Here is a 20,265-nt window from a genome sequence, read left to right on the forward strand (position 1 = left end):
CTTTATCATATCCTTTTTAATGCTTGTTTTATATGTATGTTATGTATGTATGTTTTATAAGCATACGTTTTGTCTAGACTGCTGGGGAGAGGGCAGAGGTTCCTATTGTACTTTCTGAGCCAAGTGACTACACCTGGAATCGGGTGAGCGCGCTGACGCGGCTCGCGGCCGGTCAGGCGGCAACGGGAGCCGCACCAGTGTGTGCGTGTGGCCTCCATCCCGGGGGCACACAAGGCTTCAGCTGTGGGCGCCTGTCGGAGTGGCTGACCCCAGCCTCTACCTAATGCTGGCACACAAGTAGTTCTGTGGGAGAGCTGTATGGAGGGCTCGTTCTTACTGCCAGGCAATTTTTAAATTTTAGTTGCTTTGAAAATTGTTCATCTGTGCACCGGGTTCAGAATTCTAAAGAACCAGAGGAATCCATAGTGAAATTTTCCTAGTACCCAGCACGGCCCCCCTTAGGTCGTGTTTTCCCAGAGTTGGCCTGCACCTGTCGTGCATGCAGATTGGCTGGTGGCCTTCTTATAAGGGTTTCCTACCGTACCGGTGCCGTGAGCAAAGCGGATTGCTAAGTCTCAGAGCGACGTCCAGGTGAATTTTTAGACTGTGACTGCCCTGTACCCCGTAGCAGTTAGACAAACTTTCCCCAATGCCTTCAGTTTGAACAAACTTAAAAAAAATTTAACGTTTTAGGGGTGCCTGGGTGGCTCAGTCGGTTAAACGTCAACTTTGGCTCAGGTCATGATCTCACTGCTTGTGGGTTCGAGCCCTGCATCAGACTCTGTGCTGACAGCTCAGAGCCTGGAGCCTGCTTTGCATTCTGTCTCTTTTTGTCTCTGCCCCTCCCCACTTCTCTCTGTGTCTCTCAAAAATAAAAATTAAAAAAAATTTAAATGTGAACGTTTTAATTTATTTTTGAGAGGGCGAGACACAGAGCCTGACACAGAGCTCAAACTCATTGTGTGAGATCATGACCTGAGTTGAAGTCAGTCACTTAGGTGCCCCATACCAAAGGTCTCAACTCTGGCCATTTGAAAAATTACCATTTTGATGGAGGTGTCTTAGGAAAAAGATCAGATAGTGTAAGTTTATGGCATTTTTTTTTCTATGTAGAAAACAATAGAATTCCTAGGGAGTTGTAGTGATCATTTTCTTCTTTTTGACTTGTGTTTTGCATTTTGCTTCAGAAATCTTTCTCTTTTTCCCTGTCAATGTTTGTATTTATTGGTATAAGAAATCCAGTTGTGTTCTGTCTGGGTGGCTGGCCAGTGACCCTACCTATTGTCCTTAAGTACTGGCTGCCCTTATGTCCCCACGTGTGCATCAAGTTGTGTAGATGTCCACGGTTGCCCTTTTGTTTTCTAGAACCAGTGGTCCAGTTCCTGGAGCCTTACAATGTGCTTTCACATCTGGGCCATGTCTCCTGGCTGTTCTTCTATGCTTATGAGTTTCTAAGACTGCTTTTATACCTAAACAAAATATTTTTCATATTTTAAATTCCTGTTGGTAGTGTTTCTGTCCTCGGAAATCCATCATTTTGTGCCTTTTTTCTTAGACTGGACCGTCCACCATGCGTCTTTTTGACTGTTTCGGTAACCACAACCTCCCAGAAAAGTCCTCAGAATGTAGAGGCTCTTGTGCTGGTTGTGCAGCACCCAGCCCTGACTTCTGGTCTTTTCTGTGCTGCAGGCACACACTGATCAAGAAACTCAGTCAGCTGAGAGACAGTGAGCCTGACCTGGCCCAGCTGCTGGTTGACCAGGTGAGTCTTCCGGAGCCAGAATTCTGGAGCCTCCGTGGCGGGGGGACAGTGCTCTCCCTGCCTCGTCTGCGGGGCCTTGCCGTCTCACTAATGCAGTTACCCTGCCTGCCTTTCAGATCTACGAGAACGCCATGATCGCTGCAGGCCTTGTGGATGACCCCCGATCCATGGTGGGCCGCCTGAACCACTTACTTGTCAAGGCCCTGGAACGCCACTGAGGGGCAGGGATGCCCTGCTCTTGCCTGCAGTGAAAGGGCTCAAGCAGAGGTGACAGATGGAGGAGGCAGCCAGGGATGAAGGACTAGATGCCACCAATGACTAGATGCCACCAATGAGAACACCCTTTGAGCTTTATTTACTTAAATTAAAGGTATTTCTTAATCTAAGTATTAAGTTTTTTTGTCCGGACAGAGGAGGTGGGTAGGGGGCTCTGTTTCCACAACCCCCTGCTCACAGTGGAACTGGAAATAGTGACAAAAAGCCCACTTCTGTCCTTGCACAGATTCCAGGTGCCGTGGGGAGAGGGTGCTCAGGGGAAACCTTAGGCCCAACGCTTGACCGTAGCGACAAACTGGGGCCAGGGCCCCACTCACATCAGGCTCTCTTTAGTGTCACCTCCACTGGGTAATGGTCACTGATGGCCTGGGCCTGTGGGAAAACACATGGTGAGCACAGGGATGCCTGTCATGGCATACTCTGTGCACACTGCGTCCTGACCGGACCCCTGCCCCAGCCCCATCAGAGCTACAGACACGTACCAGCTGGTTGCTCAGGCCAAATGCAGCTTGGAAGTTAAAGGGGGCGGCCGAGTCCGGGACGATGGCGTGCTGGAGCAGGGGGCCCGCCACCACGATCCTGCGGCACCACACACGAGAGGGTCCCCATCAGCCTCGAGGCTGGCTGCCCACATACACCCTTCGCGCCTCTGTCTGGTCAAGGTCATGACCCAGTGCTGCCGGGCAGCCCCCCGGGCGGCCTTGGCTCCACAAGCTGAGCCAAGGGACCGGGAGCACCTCCCCTGGCACTAGGGCCCCGGACGGGGCCTGACCCAGGTCTTGGGAACCTGGACCGAGCAGTCCAGGCGGCCTCGTCCCCGCCTACCTGTCGTAAGCACAGCGCGTAGAGGTGGCTGTGGTGTCTGCAGTGTCCGGGATCAGCCACTGGAAGGCAGGTCTCGTGCGCAGGCGGATGGATGACCACTGGGAGGGGACCACGTAGCTGCAGCCAGCGTTGAAGTCGCCCATGAGCATGACGTCCTACACAGAGACACCGGTCGGTCAGACACCTGGGTGCACGAGCAGTGCGCGGTGCCTCCAGGGCCCGGGCTGCGGACTCACCTCCAGGTCCCACTTCTGCCGCACGTCCAGGTAGACGTCGTAGAGAGAGTCCATCTCGGCCACCGCGTCCAGGGGGGCCGCGTGCAGGGGAACGATGGCAAACTCTTTGACCTCTGCGGAGACGGCGTTGAGCTAAAGCTCAGGGCCGTCGCCAGGGGGTGGAAGTAACTAAGACCGAAGTGCTGGGGGGTCATGTGACACGAGCCTGCCGGGGCCCCGAGAAGAGCTACGCACCAGTGAGTGGGGAGAAGAACCTGACGATGGCGGGCTCGCGGCTGAAGGTGTCGTTCCCGCACGGCTCACAGCCGTCGTCATACTGGTAGCTGTCCAGCACGGACACCTGGTCGGGTCTGGGGGAGGCCAGGGCATGAGCCCGAGACTGGGGGGGCCGCCACATGCCTGCACCGTCCTGCCTCTGCACACGTTGGGGGAGCCCCAGGGGTGCGGCCCACGGACCTCTAGACCACCCTCGGGCTTCCGTTAGCACCCTCTGGGGGTGGCCCGCGTCTCGGCGCCGGGGCTTTACCTGAACACGTAGAGGTAGCGTTCCTTGTAGCTGTTGCGTCCCAGCGGCTCGCTGACCACGTAATGGAAGGCGTTTGGGTCATCCCTGGATTGAGAAGACAAGTGTCCCAGGGAGCCCTTCTGCCGCCCATAGCAGGGCTCCTGTCCACAACAGGAAACGGTGCCGTGCCCTGGAGGGGGGTGTCACCATCCTGTGCCTCCCCAGGACCCCGCCGCCATCACCCACTGATTGAGTCTGTCCAGCAGCCTTCCCACGGCTGTCAGGTGGCTGTCTCGGACCTCCTGGATGACAGCAATATCGTAGCGACTCAGGATCTGCAGACAGGGCCACAATGGTGCTCAGCAGGGCAGGCTGGGCAGATGTGGGGGTGGCTGGGCCCTGCTTCCTCCAGGTCCCCGTAGGGCCACAGCCGCTACTCCCCAGGGCACTTTTGTGGCATGGTTTGGTCTGACACTCTTGCCTGGGACTCTGCTGCCAGACGGGAGCCCTCCTGTCACCAGAGGCTCTCAACACTCCCCATCTGTGGCCACCCTCCAGACTGCCTGCCGGCCCAGTGTTCCCAGGGCCTGTTAACCCACATCCACCCCCAGGACTCCTCAGAGACAAGCCGGCCTGGACCCACCTGCACAATGTAGTTGGAGAGAGTGGCATTGGACATCTTGGTCTCCCCGAAAGTGCGGATGTTGAAGGCTGCTATTTTCAGGGTCAGGGCCACATGCAGTAGGCCAGCCAGGGCAAGCAGTGCCCCCATCAGCCTGGCACCCCTCATCCTGGAGCAGGACGCTTGTTTACTCAAGAATCCGGGGACAGCAGAGACAGACGGTAGCCCGTCCTCCCCCGGGATCTAGCTGTGTGGGGCTGGTGGGGCCCAAGGGTGAGTAAATCCCGTCTTTGTGGGCTGTGCTGATCAGGCTGGGAGGAGTCTCAGAACCTTCTCATCAGTGTCCAGAGGCAAGACACCTAAGTGTCAGAACCTGAGGTCTCTACCCGCCAGAAGACAAGCGCCTGTCTTGTCAGAAGAGGTGCCAGCCTGAGGTGGCCCCCGGCCCTCTATTGGTGGGACGCTGGCTCACTGCCCTCCCTGCTCAGGGCACCCACCTAGACAGGACTGGCCAGTCACCCAGAGGGACCCTGAGGGCAACCTCCGGGCCTGGCACCCACCTTCCACGGGCCACATGTCACCCTGCCCTCAGGGCAGTACTCACCTGAAGGTCAACATCTATAAGGACGATGGGGATCCTGACAATCGGGGATCCTCTGGTCAGTATCAACTTTGTCCTTTTGCTGCTTTAGGAAAAAAAAATCATTTATAAAGGGAAGTGGATCCAAAAACAGCTGAGAGGCCCATGCAGAGTCGTAGCTCCGAACCCCAACACAGGGAATGCGTGTCCCTCCGGGGGTTTTAAAGGTTTAGGCAGCCGTGACCTTTCCCAGGGCATCACCTGGGGGACACAGAACAATGGTGCTGCCTGTAACGGATGGCTGCCGTGTGTTTACTTCAACAGGCACAGGTTCTCGCTGCTGTAACAGGAGCACCTGATAATATTTGCATTTAGTCTTAAAAAGTCTAATGAAAGGGCCAAAGGAGCCCTCGTCCTTCACACATGCCGCTCTCCCAGGTATGGGGAGGGAGCAGGTGTGCGCTGGAGGGTGGCCCAGCTGCGTTCCAGCATGAACACGACCTTGGAGCCACAGGTCAAAGCCAGCCATCCCCTCTGTGGCCCCGCGTCCCGCAGCACCCCGAACACCGCCCCCTCATCGGTCAGCGGCGCGGCTGCAGGCAGACGGGCTACAGGTTGGGCTCTCCGAGGAGCACGCAAGGCCAGAAGGCCATGGGCACCAGGAAGGGGTGATGACACAAGGCCACCTCAGTCGCCAGCAAGGCAACAGGGCCCTTATGGTGAAGAGGTGTGTGTTCCAGGGATAGGTGACCCTGGGTGACAGCGACACTGTCAAACAGCTGAGGCTCCAGGCCTCGTTCCAGTCCCTTTTTGGGAATCCTTAACTCTCCACTTACTCATGTTCTGTGACTCCTGAAACAAGTCACCAAAAAGCTGGTGGCTTAAACTGACAGAGGTTTATTCTCTAATAGTCATAGAGGCCAGAGATGGAAACCCAAGATGTGGCAGGGGCTGCGCTCCACCGGGGACGTGAGGGGAAGATCCCCTGCATCCCAGCCCTGAGGGCTCCAGGCCTGCCGTGGCTGTGTGGCCTTATCACCCAGTCTCCGCCTCTGCCCCCACGCGGTTCTCTCTCCTGAGTCCATTTTCTCGGCCCCTCATTCAGGATGGGAGGAATTCAGGGTCCTCCCGGGGAACCAGGATCTTCTCCCCATCTCAAGAGCCTTAACTGGATCACAGCTGCAGAGTCATTTTTGGCCACCGGAGTTCACATTCACAGGTCCCAGGGATTGGGACATGGCGATCTTCTGGGAGCCATTGTTTGCCCCATCTGCGGGGGCTCCACCCACTGTGGGGGGTGTGGGCTGTTGTCTCCAAGGACAGCCCTGGGAGTGGGAGGGCCAGGTCCCCTCCTGGGACTGAAGGTTCTCTCAGTAAAGACGGATGGGGGGGGGGGGGCGGTGCTGGAGGGCAGGGAACAGAAGCGGCCTCCGGGCAGCTGGCAGGGAAGTGCAGATCCGGCACGAGCTCGTCACAGAACAGGAGGTCTCAGAAGGGACGAAAAACCGGTCAGAAGGTAAACCAACAAGACCAGGAGCCCAAAGTAATGAAAACATGCTGACAGGTGGCAGTGCTTGTCGGCACCTTGCCAGCCAGTCCGTGTGTCTCTCGTGCGGTGGAAATCAGGTGGGCTGGTCCTCAAGCGGCCAGGAGGCCCATCACAGCCTTTGCAAAGGTCTGAGTGCTGCTTCTGTTCTCAGTCTCTGAGTTTTTAAGCATCAAAATCCAGACGGCAAGCAGCAGGGGAGACCGTGTGTATTCAGGGCAGGTGGCCGGGCCCCCTGCGCCGATGCGCTTCAGCCTTCCTAGACACACCCCGCCTGACCTTTTGAGGGAAGCCTGGGAGCAAAGGCGGAGGGAGGCCACCAGCCCCGCTTTTGCCCAAAGGTGGGACGCCGACCACAGGCGGCACAAGAGGTGTGGCTCACACTGCAGGAGCCTGGTCTCTCCGTCTCTCAGCACGTGGGACACAGGCACCTGTCCTACCTCCCGGCAAAACGCTGTCCCTTGTGCCCCGCAGAGCTCCCAGCCGCGGTCAGTCCCCCGCCCCAGTCTGATTGTGGCTCCTACAAAGAGCAGCGTGCACCGCCGCCCACAGAGCTGGGCCTGCAGAAGAGGCAACACAGCCCGAGTAGGAGCCGCGACCAGGAGGCAGCCATCTGGGGCCCACACCAGGCTCTCCCATTGCATCAGCAGCCATTTGGAGCCTGTCTTCATCTCTAAAATAGGAATAAAACTGTCACTGCCTTGCTCTTAGGTTTAAGAACCAACGGATAACATTCCACAGAAATTCACATCTCCTTAAAAATACATCTTCTCCTGAAGAACAGTGACCCTGTCAAATGCTCTATTGCTGTCATTCTTTTCACCTTTAACTCCTGGACTTTTTGGTTTGTATCAGTCAGCTCTTGTGTAACAAGCAACCCCAAAACTCAGTGTACAAGATAAGCATTTTTCCCTCATGCTCATAGGCTTGCAGCCACCCAAGGCAAGCTCTTCTAACATGGGAGGAGGTGGAAACTTCCAGAGGAGCAAACAAATACACAATGCCTCCAGAGGCCCAGGTTCAGAATTTGCATGTTGCCACTTCTGTCCATATCCTCTTGGCCTCAGCAACAGCCAAGCTCAACACTAATAGTGGGGAGTCCACTCCTCCCATGCCCAGCCAGCCCACAGTGGAAACACAGAATGGGTGCCAGGGAAGGGCAGGTGGCCCAGTAATTCTGGCATTTTTTGGTCTTGTCAGCAGGGAAATGAGTGCGGCAGCTGCTCACCTTCTCTGATCAGGTGGAGCTATTTTTACATCAACCCTGAAAAAACACTACCCTCTTTGGTTAAACTGAAACTGCTCCAGATACAAGAAGGGGAAATAGCACATCACAATGGTTTACTGAAACCAGAGCCCGATCTTGAGCTCTGCTGTGGGCGAAATCAAAGGATAAAGAAAAAAGCACCAAGCCTCTCAACACAAGGCTGGGAACACACACCTCTGCAGGCTGGTGGCCTTCACGTGACGGTAAATGCCCCAAGACCCTGTGACCCATTCCTACAAGCTGTGGGGGCTGGGGTGACTGCCCCCAACATGTAGCCCGGGGAAGAGGAGGTCCCCAGATCCAGAGGGAAGAGGAAAGGACACACAGCGACGGTTCCCAAACCGTGCAGTGAGGTACCTCCGGCCCCACAGTGAACTTCCAGGGCAGCGTAGGATACTTTTAACTTCTGAACAGTGATACTCAACATGGTCAGACACAGTGGTTAAGGCAGCTCACGGTTTCGGCATTTTATCCTGCTACGTTCCTTTCTGTGGCCTCAGGACTCTGCAAAGCTAGGTTTCTGGCAGCTACTGAAAATGTAATTACTGCGTGACAATCACTGTGGAACAGGCACTGAGGATGGCAGCATCCAATCTGATTCCAAGATTTAAAAAGTGCCCAGCATCACAAAAACAGACACAGAGACCAATGGAATTGAAAAGAAACCCCAGAACTAGACCCACAAAAGTAACTCATCTTTGACAAAGCAGGAAAGAACATCCAATGGAAAAAAGGCAGTCTCTTTAACAAATGGTGCTGGGAGAACTGGACAGCGACATGCAGAAGGATGAAACTAGACCACTTTCTTACCCCATTCACAAAAACAAACTCAAAATGGATAAAGGACCTGAATATGAGACAGGAAACCGTCAAAACCCTAGAGGAGAAAGCAGGAAAAAACCTCTGTGACCTTAGCCGCAGCAATTTCTTAGTTGACACATCCCCAAAGGCAAGGGAATTAAAAGCAAAAATGAACTATTGGGACCTCATCAAGATAAAAAGCTTCTGCACAGCAAAGGAAACAATCACCAAAACTAAAAGGCAACCAACAGAATGGGAAAAGCTTTTGCAAATGACATATCGGACAAAGGGCTAGTATCCAAAATCTATAATGAGCTCACCAAACTCCACACCCAAAAAAACAAATAACCCAGTGAAGAAATGGGCAGAAAACATGAATAGACACTTCTCTAAAGAAGATGGCCAACAGGCACATGAAAAGATGCTCAACGTCGCTCCTCATCAAGGAAACACCAATCAAAACCACACTCAGATACCACCTCACACCAGTCAGAGTGGCCAAAATGAACAAATCAGGAGACTATAGATGCTGGCGAGGATGTGGAGAAACGGGAACCCTCTTGCACTGTTGGTGGGAATGCAAACTGGTGCAGCCACTCTGGAAAACAGTGTGGAGGTTCCTCAAAAAATTAAAAATAGGCCTACCCTATGACCCAGCAGTAGCACTGTTAGGAATTTACCCAAGGGATACAGGAGTTCCTGATGCATAGGGGCACTTGTACCCCAATGTTTATAGCAGCACTTTCAACAGTAGCCAAATTATGGAAAGAGCCTAAATGTCCATCAACTGATGAATGGATAAAGAAATTGTGGTTTATATACACAATGGAGTACTACGTGAAAATGAGAAAGAATGAAATACGGCCTTTTGTAGCAACGTGGATGGAACTGGAGAGTGTTATGCTAAGTGCAGTAAGTCATACAGAGAAAGACAGATACCATATGTTTTCACTCTTATGTGGATCCTGAGAAACTTAACAGAAGTCCATGGGGGAGGGGAAGAAAAAAAAAAAGAGGTTAGAGAGGGAGAGAGCCAAAGCATAAGAGACTCTTAAAAACTGAGAATAAACTGAGGGTAGATGGGGGTGGGAGGGAGGAGAGGGTGGGTGCTGGGCACTGAGGAGGGCACCTGTTGGGATGAGCACTGGGAGTTGTATGGAAACCAATTTGACAATAAATTTCATATTAAAAAAAATAAATAAATAAAATTTAAAAAGTACCCAGCAGACTCACACATTCCATTCATAAGAAATGTCGGTGACTTAATGAAAACATATTTGTCTTCGGATTTACCTGTACAGATCTTCCTCACTTTACAATAAGGGTTACATCCCGATAAACCCACTGTACAGATGAGGAGTTGCTTTTTTTTTTTTTAATGTTTATTTATTTTTGAGAGAAAGACAGAGTGCAAGCAGGGGAGGAACAGAGAGAGAGGGAGACACAGAATCCGAAGCAGGCTCCAGGCTCTGAGCTGTCAGCACAGAGCCTGATGTGGGGCTTGAACCCACAAACCGTAAGATCATAGCCTGAGCCGAATTTGGACATGTAACTGACTGAGCCACCAGACGCCCCAAGGAGTTGCTTCTTATGATGAGCAAAGAACGTGGTTTATGGAGATGGAACTCTGCTCCTGGTGAAAATCTGACGACTGACAGAAGGACAACAAGAGTATTTCATAAACTTAGCTGACAGAACAACAGAGTTTGAGGAGACTCCAATTTTGAAAGAATTTCTACCATGGAACCAATGCTATCAAACAGCGTCACATACTACGGAGAAATCGTTCATGAAGCGAAGAGTCCACCAATGGAGCAAACTCAACTGTTTTCTTACTTTAAGGAATTGCCACAGACACCCCACCCTTTGGCAGCCAAGACCCTCGTGTGTCAGCAGCTGCCAGAATCGAGGGAAGACCCTCTACGGACGCAAAGATTATGTCCGACTGAAAGGTCAGTGACAGTTACCATTTTTTAGCTGTAACATAATTTTGGTAGGCAGGCTTCACACCCAGTGCGGAGCCCAACGCCGGGCTTGAACTCAACAACCCTGAGATCAAGACCTGAGCCAAGATCATGAGTAGAACACTTAGCTGACTGAGCCACCCAGGCGCCCCAGCAGTAATTTTTTTTTTTTAATATTTTTGAGAGACAGACAGAGAAATTGCAAGTAGGGGAGGGGCAGAGAGAAAGAGAGAATCCCAAGCAGACTCCACACCGTCAGCACAGAGCCTGACACGGGGCTTGAACTCACTATGAGACCGCGACCTGAGCCGAAATCAAGGAGTGGACACTTAACCGACTGAGCCACCCAGGTGCCCCAGGAAGAAGGATTTCAAACTATCATAAACCGTGGGATGGCAGATGATGGTTAGTTATCAAGGCCTTCAGAGGAACGGCGGTTTTCCACCTGTTCAGAAACACGCCTGACTCCCTCCTCTGAGATGGGGCTTTGTCTTATATCCTGGCTGCGGCCGGGACATGTCCAGTGACACCCTGTGGGCCCTGCAAACTTGCTATGGTACAGGCAGACCACAGACCGTGTCCCTGGATGCCCCCCAGCCCCGGCTGCGCCTCCATGTAGATGCTGGGCCCCTGCTTTTCCCTCCCCTCTGGCTCTGCAGCCACCACTCCAGGCTCCCCGAGCACGTGCAAAGCCTGCCAGTGGGATCCCTGATTCCAGAAATCCACCCCGTAACCGCGTCTCCACACAGCACTCGGCATATCTTGTGAACGTGTAATCAGATCGTGTTATTCCTCCGCTTGAAATCTGTCATCAGTTTCTCACTGTCCTTAAGGTGAAAGCTGACGCCTACCAAGACTTGTACGATTCTAGCCCAGGGCCTCTGCTCTGCCTGCAGAGCTGGGCCACCTTGTCATTCTGACTTCAGCTCAAACATCACCTCTTGAGGGAGGCTATCCTCTCCCCAGAAATCCTTAGCACCAACGCGGTCCCAGTATCTTCTCTTTCATGACATCTTTTTCATGACTGTTTTTCACGATTTGTTGTTATCACTTGTTTTTTGTTTGTTTGTTGGTTTGTTTCTAACGTGTCTGCTCTTGTTTATGCTCGTTTAAGGCCAGCCTCTGGTCTGGAACACAAACCCCAGACAAAAATGAGAGTAGACGCCTCATCAAGCCCGTCCCACAAACTGCCCTGTGCCTAAACCAGCGTCTGGAACACAAAAGGGGCTCTACTAACAAATGCTTCACGCAGTGGGGCTGGGAGCTCCCCACCTCCCTCATCACCCTCCCAGCTGAGTAAGACAATGTCCCTCCCTCATGGACCCTCCACAAAGAACCCAGCATGGTCTCCTGTCTTGAAGCACAAGGTACATGGAGGGGCATCCAAGTGGCCTCTGAGCACTTGGTCTGAGCTGACCAGAAGCTTCTGGAGGCCATGGCTGTTGTGGGCATGCAGACATACCTCCCCTTAGCTAGACTCAACGTCTACTCTTCTCCCCTTGGAACACGTGCTCACTGCCCCACAAAGTGAGCGTTTTAGAAGGGGCTTCCACCCCTACCTTCAGATAAAGGGCTGGTGTCTTTGCCATGACACTGCTTTAATCCGTGTCAAACAACCTGTGTAGGTCAGCAGCAGGTCTCAGCTCAGCACGCTGGCCTTGGCCCATGACCCTGTCTTACCTCACCATCCGTCCTGAATTTATTTGTTCATTACAAAGAAGCCATTAACCCAGGGTGGAAAACTCAGAACAACATCCATCTAAACTGCCACAATTCAAAACAGCATCAGTCACGCTCAGCTGTGGCCCGGTCCCCGCGTCCTCACCCCTGGCCGTGCCCACGACATGCCCATCACATGACCAGAACAGGCGGCACCCAAGTTCCATGATGTGAGGCCTTAACAGTGTACATGTGCCCCCCTGGGAGATCAGACAAGCCTCAGTTTCCCCAGTGCCCCCAGTCCTCAATGACTTTCTGCACGCCACATTCAGGAGAGAAGCAAACAAACAGATGACTTTACTAAAAGGCAGTTTCTAAGGCGCACGTTGGAGACATTAGCATACCTTTAGCCCAAGCCCATAAATACACGCTCCTGTTCTTGATGATGAATCCGAGGCCCCTAAAGATTTCACTAGCCTCACAGCTCTACTGATTAGACTCAACATGCTAGCAGTATTTCCAACAAAGCTGCATGGAAGTATGTTCCGCAAATTCCAAAGACCCCTCAATTTCTCCAAGCACCAAGAACCTTCTTCGGCAGGACCGCTCACCTCGCTCAAGGCTAGGGGTCTACAGAAGAGACCAGCAGGGCCCTGAGGAACCAGGAAGGAAGCTCACCGGACTATGTGAGCTAGCCGCGGGGATGTTTGCACGGGTATTTTCTACTGATCTATCTTCCAGCTCACTACTGGTTTCTTCAGCCGTCTCTAATCTGCCGTTAAATCCGCTTACTGAATTTTAAATTCTCATTATCATACTTTCCCGTTTTTGATTTTTGATTTAATTTTTTATGAATTCTCATTCTGTGATACTCTGCATCTTATCTATTTTCTTTAATATGTTAATCAGTTAAGATCTGTGTCTGATAACGCCAGTATCTTAATCTCTGTGGGGTCTGTCACCCACCCACTGGTCCTGTTTTTCAGTGTGCGTGGTAACCAGACTCGAACTCTCTCGGCATCAGGCACGGTGTATGACAGAACGACAGAGGGTCAGCCAGGACAGTCAAGGAATCAAGCAAGTGATGCTTAGCTCATCCACGGTCCTTATAAAGTCCCATTGACTTGTGGATTTCCCCCACACCCAGGGTGCCCCCCAAAAGGGTCCCAGCCAAGAGCCTGGTGTTTCTCATGTCGTTTCTCCTTGAGAGGCTCTGAACTCTGCCCTAATACCACGAAACTGCCAACAATCCTGCTCTGCTTTCCAGCCACTTTCTGCTTCCCTTGCTTGACTTATGCCTCAATAGGGAACCACTGCTGAGCATCAACCTCGCGTCTCTGGCCTCCTTCCTCTCGGGGCTCTGCTGCCTTAGCAGGCCCAGAGCCCCAGGTCAGTCTCTCCAGCCACATGAGAGTATACGGGGCTCTCGGGGCTTCTCCCAGCAGCTCCCCCTGCCCAGCCCCAAGGAGAAAGTCCAGTGCAAGAAGTAGGCTCACCTCCCCGAACTCCTCTGAGTCGTGGCTGCCAAGGAAGCTCTTCAGCTCCTGAAGCAGCTCCTCTCAGAATTATAGCCAGTTCCTGAGTCCTTAGCAGGCACTGGTCAGCTGTGAACTACTCGATGGCCAGAAGCAGTCTATTTTCGCTACCTGGAATGAGTCATCGGAATGGAGAGTAGTGTGAGGACAGGATGTGGGTTGATAACCAGGCAAGCTGGTCTGGCCAGCACAGGCAGTATGGACATCTCTAAGCCATACGTGTCCCTGTGCAGAAGTATGCCAACCAATGAGAGACAAACACAGGCCATTCCCCTCTCCCCGAGCAAGAGTCACTGGGGCTGAAACCTCTGTATCCTTATCTGAACCCTATGGTATCTGTCCTTACCAGCCCAGTCCTACAGTGAGGATGGCAGCAGGACATGGCAATTCTACATTCTAGAAGCTCATTCTGTAGCTTCTCAGAGAACAAGAGTGTGTATCCTCAGCTAAGGTCTACCACCTCACTCAGAGAAGGAGCAATGAGGCCTGCCGACTGCCAGCTCCAGGCCTGCCTCCTCCCTGGGGACTCTGCCCTCTTGGCCGGTTGGGCAGTGCTGGTTTCTGATAAGACGTACAACTTATCTGCCGTGCCTCCTGCCTAGGGCTGGCCGTGGGGCTTATCTACTAACATTATGGTTTGTCACATGTTGACAGTTTCAACTTTCCCAAATGGGCTCCTGCCTCAGGGCCTTTGCACAGTTCCTCCACCTGAGCATTCTGCCTCCAGATGGCCAAAGAGCTCACCCCTCTCTTCATTCAAGCCTCTGCCCAGATATCACCCTACCTAGTACCCTATTTAAGTCAACATGTTTTGTCCCTCTATGCTGCTTATTTTTGTCTTACCACCCTTCACATCCAATGTACTGTCCGTCTCCCAAGATGTGGTCCCCCGAGAGCTGGGGCTTATGTAGCAGCATCAGGTAAACAAGGCCTGACCTGCGGAAGGTTCTCTCTCACCAACTACTTGCTAAATGAAAAGATGAGCGTCAGAGGGGCCTTCGTGACAGAACAATGATGTTAGATGCTCCCACCCTCTCCAGCTGCTCTGGCTGTCCCCAGCCGAGTGTGAGCATCTCAAAAGGGGCCTGACCTGGTCCTCTCTGACACATGAGTAAAGGGACAGGCTTCTGCCACTAGGCCGGGGTCCTCGGCCTACACATCCCAAACCCTTATGGGATGGAGACATTTAATCAAGGGCGTTAAGGGGGCACCAAAGTTACAGCTCCTAATGGGAGGGCAGGGAGGCTCCTGTGGGCTTGGGAGCCATCAGTATTACCTCAAGTATTACACTTGGGTAAAGCACGGCCAGAACCAATCCAGCCTGTCACAGAAGTCCCAGGCAAAGGCTCAGGACTCTCAGACAGCAGACCAGAGAGTAGCTGGTGTGGGCCTATCTCCGTGGAGAGGAGGGGGCTGCCTGTGCCTGAGCCCAGCAGGACCCTCACAAGAACCAGGGGGCCCCACAACACAGCGCAGGGCTCACCACAGACCCTCAGGTCTGAGTCCAAAGTAACAGTGTGTCTTTTCTAACTCTGCCCAATCCTTCCTGGATGGGCCAGTTGAGAGGGCTGACCCCATGTCTTTCCTCTGTCTGTGTCCACTAGTCCCCAGCCTCTGTCCACCTTCCATCTCTGAACATCTCTGGACCTTAGACGGTAGGACATTCAGGCAATGTGGCTCTGCCAGTGTGAAGGAGACCACCATCCCCAAGCTCCCCTTGGCGTTTCCCATCCCCCAGGAAGCTTCGATCTGGAATGTTCCCATATGTGAACCCTTCCCTTAGGGGTAGGGACGCATACAGCGAGAGCCCATGGGGCTTAGTCATGTGAGAAAGGCTCCCATTAAACCACCCACCCTTTAGCGCCTCAGCCCTCGCCCTTAACTGGCCACCAGGACAGACGCCTCCTCAGACCTGCCAAGAGTGAAGGATGATGCACTCATCCTGCCCCAGACCCCCACGAGCATGGGGCTCCCCAGGGGACCTGCCTGTCCCGGACCCTGAATGTGGGGGCCCTACGGGACTCAGGGTGCTGCCACCACTCTTCCCAGAGGTCCCGGCACCACCCCAGAGCAGAGCCTGAGGCCAGGAGAGTCCTGGCTGTGGGAATAGGAAGGTGCCTCTAGGAGGAGAACAGAGACCTCTGCCTCCTCAGGAAGTGCAGGCTCTGGGCTCTGGGGAGCAACACTGGTTCTCACCCCACATCTACACCAGTTCAGAAAACACGTCCACTCACCTTGCAAGGCTGGCCTTCCAGACTCCCCCTCTTGCTGCCCACAAGGAAGCGCAGCTGGCGGTCAGGATCAGTGCCCCGCCTCCCAGGGCAAGTGTACCAGGGCAGTACAGCCCCGCCGGCCATCTCCACCCAGCTGCAGCTGTGGCCAGCACCTCAGGCAGAAGTAGAGGTGGCCCCAAGAGACCAGGGAGGAGTCCAGGCCAAGGCGAGAGTGCCCGGAGGTAGGTGGCCTGTCCGGTCCGGCTCCCCGTCGCCCGCACACTGCTGGAGTCATGGTAGGCCACAGACGCAGGGTGGGGACCCTGCAGCTGCGAGTACATGGGTGTTCAGCTCCCTTCTTTGCTCAAGCTCCTGTCAGGAGGCAATGATCCTCGCAGGCGCGTCAGCCCAGCAAGGACACAAGCAGAGAGGCCGGTAAACGTGAGCTCGATGTGGGGCCGACCCCGGGCTGCCACATCGCTGTCTTCCAATCTGCACCATCTTCCCGGTTCCCATTCGCAGTGTGACTGGTTAACAGAGGAAACAAGGGAGTGTTAACCAACAGTCGGCTTAGCCGGAAGGCCCCACCTGTTCTGAACCTCATAAAGCTCCTGACAGGCTGTTTCATTTGTTTGGTGATAAGCTCATTCAACACAGAGTAACAGGGACCCTTGAACAACAGGAAAACTGGACAAGAGACGATGTGATGGTTTCCAGTCACTAGACAACAGTGATCCCAGCGAGAAGGGAAACCACCAGCCTGAGCCCTGCAACCGCACCAGCCACAGCCATTGTGGTTTCGGGGCCCTGGTGCAGGGAGGGAAGCGGAGACACAGCCAGGCGTCTCCCTCAGTGGAAGAGACAGAGTTGAGAGGTCAAGGAGGCAGCAAGACTGTGCGGGGCGAGTGGTGGGAAAGAAGGCTGCATGTTGGACGGTGCTCCAGGATATGAGGAGGGTCCCCTTGAGTCTTCGGCAGAGGACAAACCTGCACCCGTGGGAGACAAACTATGCCCAGAGGCCACGGCAAGACTCCCTGGAAAGGAGTGGATGCAACAACCCCCAGGGCTCACACCGGGATGAGACTACTTGGTGTTTCCACAAGCCACGGGAGAAAGGCCTCCTAATCCACAGGGTGCTGGGGGACTCCTCCGAAGGGTGTCACCCCTGATCGGGCTAAATTAACTGCAGCCCAAGGGCAGCTCTGACACTACTCAGAAAAAGAGCAAAAGGAGAAACAATAGCTAAAGAGATAAAGCAAAAATTCCTAAATATGATCAAGACTATAAACTCACAGATCCAAGAAGCTCGGTAAAACCCACGGGGGAATAAATCTCAAGAGACCACCACCAAGGGACATCATAATCAAACTGGTGAAAACCAGTGTTAAAGAAAAAAAAAAAAAAAGCCCTTAAAGAAGCCAGGTTTTTAAATTTTTTTTTTTCAACGTTTACTTATTTTTGGGACAGAGAGAGACAAAGCATGAACGGGGGAGGGGCAGAGAGAGAGGGAGACACAGAATCGGAAACAGGCTCCAGGCTCTGAGCCATCAGCCCAGAGCCTGACGCGGGGCTCAAACTCACAGACCGCGAGATCGTGACCTGGCTGAAGTCGGACGCTTAACCGACTGCGCCACCCAGGCGCCCCAAAGCCAGGTTTTTAAAAAAGCACATTAGGTGTGGACCCGGCCTCAGTCCCACTGCCAGCGTTGCAGACCATCACTGCCGCCACCAAATGTCTACAGTTGCAGGGTCAACTGCTGCCTCCAGCCGTAACCGGAGACCTGGGCAGACACACAGCCGGGTAGAGGAGAGTCGATGTGGATAAGGGGCTGGAAAGAGATCAGAAACTCTCAGAACCAGAGGATCGAGGAGACGCACTGCAGGCAGGAGCGTCCCGATTTGAAACAAATGCTGCCGAGCTGAAGAGACAATATTGGTGGAAGAATCAAAAGACACGGGCGAAAGACACTGTCCTTGTGGCCGCCACCAACATCGCCACCGTCTTGTGGAACGTTTCCCTGAGAAGGACCAGTGAAACTCCAGCCTGCTGTTCTAGAACCCCTTCAAACTATCTTAGAACCTGTTACACTCTCGAGCTCATTTACTGTTGTATCTAAAGTGATTATTTTGTTACTGTAAAGTTTCATTTCTAGGAAACATGCCTTTGTTGTCATAAGTACTCCAAACTTAAAGTGTGGCCACCGGCCCACACTCGGCCCCGCGCCTCCACTGACTGCCATGTGCCTGAGGAAGGGGACTTCTTAAGTTCCGGAATGTCATAACCCAGAAATCACGTTGTCCTATTAACTGCCATTAATTCCAGTTAAGGAAATCTCCTCCCAGTTAGCTCTCTCCCTGTCATATGACATCTTCAGAACCACCTTTTAAACTTCTAGGTAATCAGATTTCCAATTTGTGCCTTCCAGAAAGAACACTACTGCCTGACATAAATCTGTACCGATAACAGGTTGTGCCTTATTTTGTTATTTTTCTGATTCCCAGTAAGAGAACTCTCTACTATTTATAAGTACTACTGATTCCTTTGCTATATATTTTTTTTAAATGTTTATTTATTTATTTTGAGAGAGAAAGTGTGTGAGCAGGTGAGAGACAGAGAATCCCAAGCAGGCTCCATATTGTCAGCACGGAGTCCGATGTGGGGCTCGATCCCACCAAATGCAAGATCACGACCTGAGCTGAGATCAAGAGTCGGATGCTCAACCGACTGAGCCACCCAGATATTCTGTAGTATCTGTTCCCCTGCCATCACTGAAACGGCATTGTGTTGAAGACACGCCCTGCATGGCACCCCGCTGTGAGAAGGAAGGGGGGCAGGGCGGCTGTGAGGCAGCGAGGTGAGCCTCAGGACATTAGCCCACCCTGCAGCTCAGGGTCTAGGGCTGGGTCTGACTCTCAAACCTTGGTGCCCCCTCCTTGCCTGATGCCCAGTCAGTCCCATGTGACTTCCTGGCTCCTGCATCAACCCAAGGGCACCTCGCTTGTATCTGTGCATTCTCCTGGGAACTTGCCTGCTATAGTGAACTGAATAAACTGCTCATAAACATTAAAAAAAAAAAAGGCACATTATGTGTAGATAAAGATAGGAATGACAAGCAACTTCTGCTGTAAGTCAGAGGATAATGGAATGACATCTTTAAAACACTCAAAGGGGGTAAAGAGGTCAACTGGAATTCTTTTTATTTATCAAAAAAATCTTTTAAAAATGAAAGCAAGGAACCTTCACTTTCCAGTCTGGCATGTAAGGAGCTTGGGGGCTGTCACCACCATCCCTACGATAAGAAAAAAGCTAAACAAACTGAAAAATAACTCTTTTTAGATCCATCAGAGAACTGAAGTCACAGGATCCAACACGGTCCAAGCACTGAGAATAAGAAGGGAAGGGCCCATTCTTAGGGGGACCCTCATACTTTTATGAGTTTTACCTCCAGAAGTCCTGCCAGGTTCTCACAATGAAGGTCAGAGAACAAAACTGAGGCTTCATGCTCAGGGGGGGTAAAGGAGCCATTTTGAGATAGGCCCAGAGCATCCTCTTCCTAACAAGGCCTGTCCCCAAGGGAAATGGTTTTACCAGAGCCTAGCGTAGACTTCACCAGAGCCTGTCCGACTTTGGGGAAGGAAGATGGCCAACCCCAGACCTCTGCCACCTTCTTGTTTCACTTAAGAGGGGGGTAAAACCCAAAACCAAATAGCACTTGTAAAGACCACGGGCTCACGAAAAGACTGAGACCTAATCACAGAACTAGAGATCACTTCTGCCAACATCACAGGGCTCGCATACAATAACGGGCAGACAACTAAAAAGCTGCACTTCTCAGACCTTACTTCAGAAATCGCTAGGGAAACTCAAAGACAACAGAGGGGACAAAACCAAGGACATCAGAGGAAATTTTAGCTCTGACATGCTGGAGCAAACAGTAAACACAACCAAACTCCCAGCCAGGTAAACACACAAACTCACACTCAGGCATACTCATCTTGGTCCCTTTACCCAATGCAGCATGTCTGGCTTTCAAAAAATTCCAAAGCATATTAACATAAGAAACACAAGACTTTGAGGAGACAGAGCAAGCAGAGAATCGGACTGGTCTGGCAGAAATGTTGGAATTGTCAGATATGAAATTTAAAGCAACTCTGATTAAGATGCTAGAGCTCTAATGGAGAAAGTGGACCCCACGCAAACTAAGCAGAGAGAGAGAGACTCTAAGGAAGAATCAAAAGGAAACGCTAGCAACCAACAAAAATCTTAATAAAGAACGCTTTTGATGGGCTCATCAACACACTAGGCCCAGCCAAGAAAACAACCAATGAGTTTGAGGAAATGCCAGTGCAACTTTCAAGACTGAAATGCAAACAGAAAAGAGAATGAAAAGGACAGAACAGAAAACCTAAGAGCTGTGGGACATTTACAGAACGTGTATCTATCTGCATTGGAAAAAGAAGAAAGAGAGAAAGG

The 20,265-nt window shown here is 52.3% G+C and overlaps 2 protein-coding genes across 10 annotated transcripts in view; one reads left to right on the top strand and one right to left on the bottom strand.

Moving 5' to 3' along the window:
- TRAP1 (TNF receptor associated protein 1) overlaps nucleotides 1-2,148 on the top strand; it is a 46,082-nt gene extending 43,934 nt beyond the window's left edge. The window contains exons 17-18 of the mRNA XM_047837630.1: nucleotides 1,690-1,762; nucleotides 1,879-2,148. Coding sequence (XP_047693586.1) covers nucleotides 1,690-1,762; nucleotides 1,879-1,980 — 175 coding nt within the window. The 3' untranslated portion in view covers nucleotides 1,981-2,148. The remainder of the gene's footprint in view (nucleotides 1-1,689; nucleotides 1,763-1,878) is intronic.
- The window catches only part of DNASE1 (deoxyribonuclease 1), a 57,832-nt gene continuing 39,533 nt past the window's right edge, over nucleotides 1,967-20,265 (bottom strand). For 3 of the 9 annotated variants that reach the window (XM_047837637.1, XM_047837635.1, XM_047837636.1), the window contains 8 exons: nucleotides 15,813-16,318; nucleotides 4,831-4,909; nucleotides 4,248-4,395; nucleotides 3,626-3,709; nucleotides 3,100-3,212; nucleotides 2,864-3,018; nucleotides 2,521-2,617; nucleotides 1,967-2,410 (listed from right to left, as the gene is read on the bottom strand). In XM_047837637.1, the coding sequence (XP_047693593.1) occupies nucleotides 2,357-2,410; nucleotides 2,521-2,617; nucleotides 2,864-3,018; nucleotides 3,100-3,212; nucleotides 3,626-3,709; nucleotides 4,248-4,395; nucleotides 4,831-4,909; nucleotides 15,813-16,132 (1,050 nt within the window). In that variant the 5' untranslated portion in view covers nucleotides 16,133-16,318 and the 3' untranslated portion in view covers nucleotides 1,967-2,356. Of the gene's footprint in view, nucleotides 2,411-2,520; nucleotides 2,618-2,863; nucleotides 3,019-3,099; nucleotides 3,213-3,333; nucleotides 3,450-3,625; nucleotides 3,710-3,850; nucleotides 3,940-4,247; nucleotides 4,396-4,830; nucleotides 4,913-5,642; nucleotides 6,525-13,539; nucleotides 13,690-13,924; nucleotides 13,942-15,812; nucleotides 16,319-20,265 lie in introns of those variants that run through there. The other 6 variants (XM_047837640.1, XM_047837639.1, XM_047837641.1 and 3 more) reach the window with 6 other exon arrangements.

Source organism: Prionailurus viverrinus, chromosome E3 (assembly GCF_022837055.1).
Source record: "Prionailurus viverrinus isolate Anna chromosome E3, UM_Priviv_1.0, whole genome shotgun sequence".
NCBI classification, from domain to species: domain Eukaryota; kingdom Metazoa; phylum Chordata; class Mammalia; order Carnivora; family Felidae; genus Prionailurus; species Prionailurus viverrinus.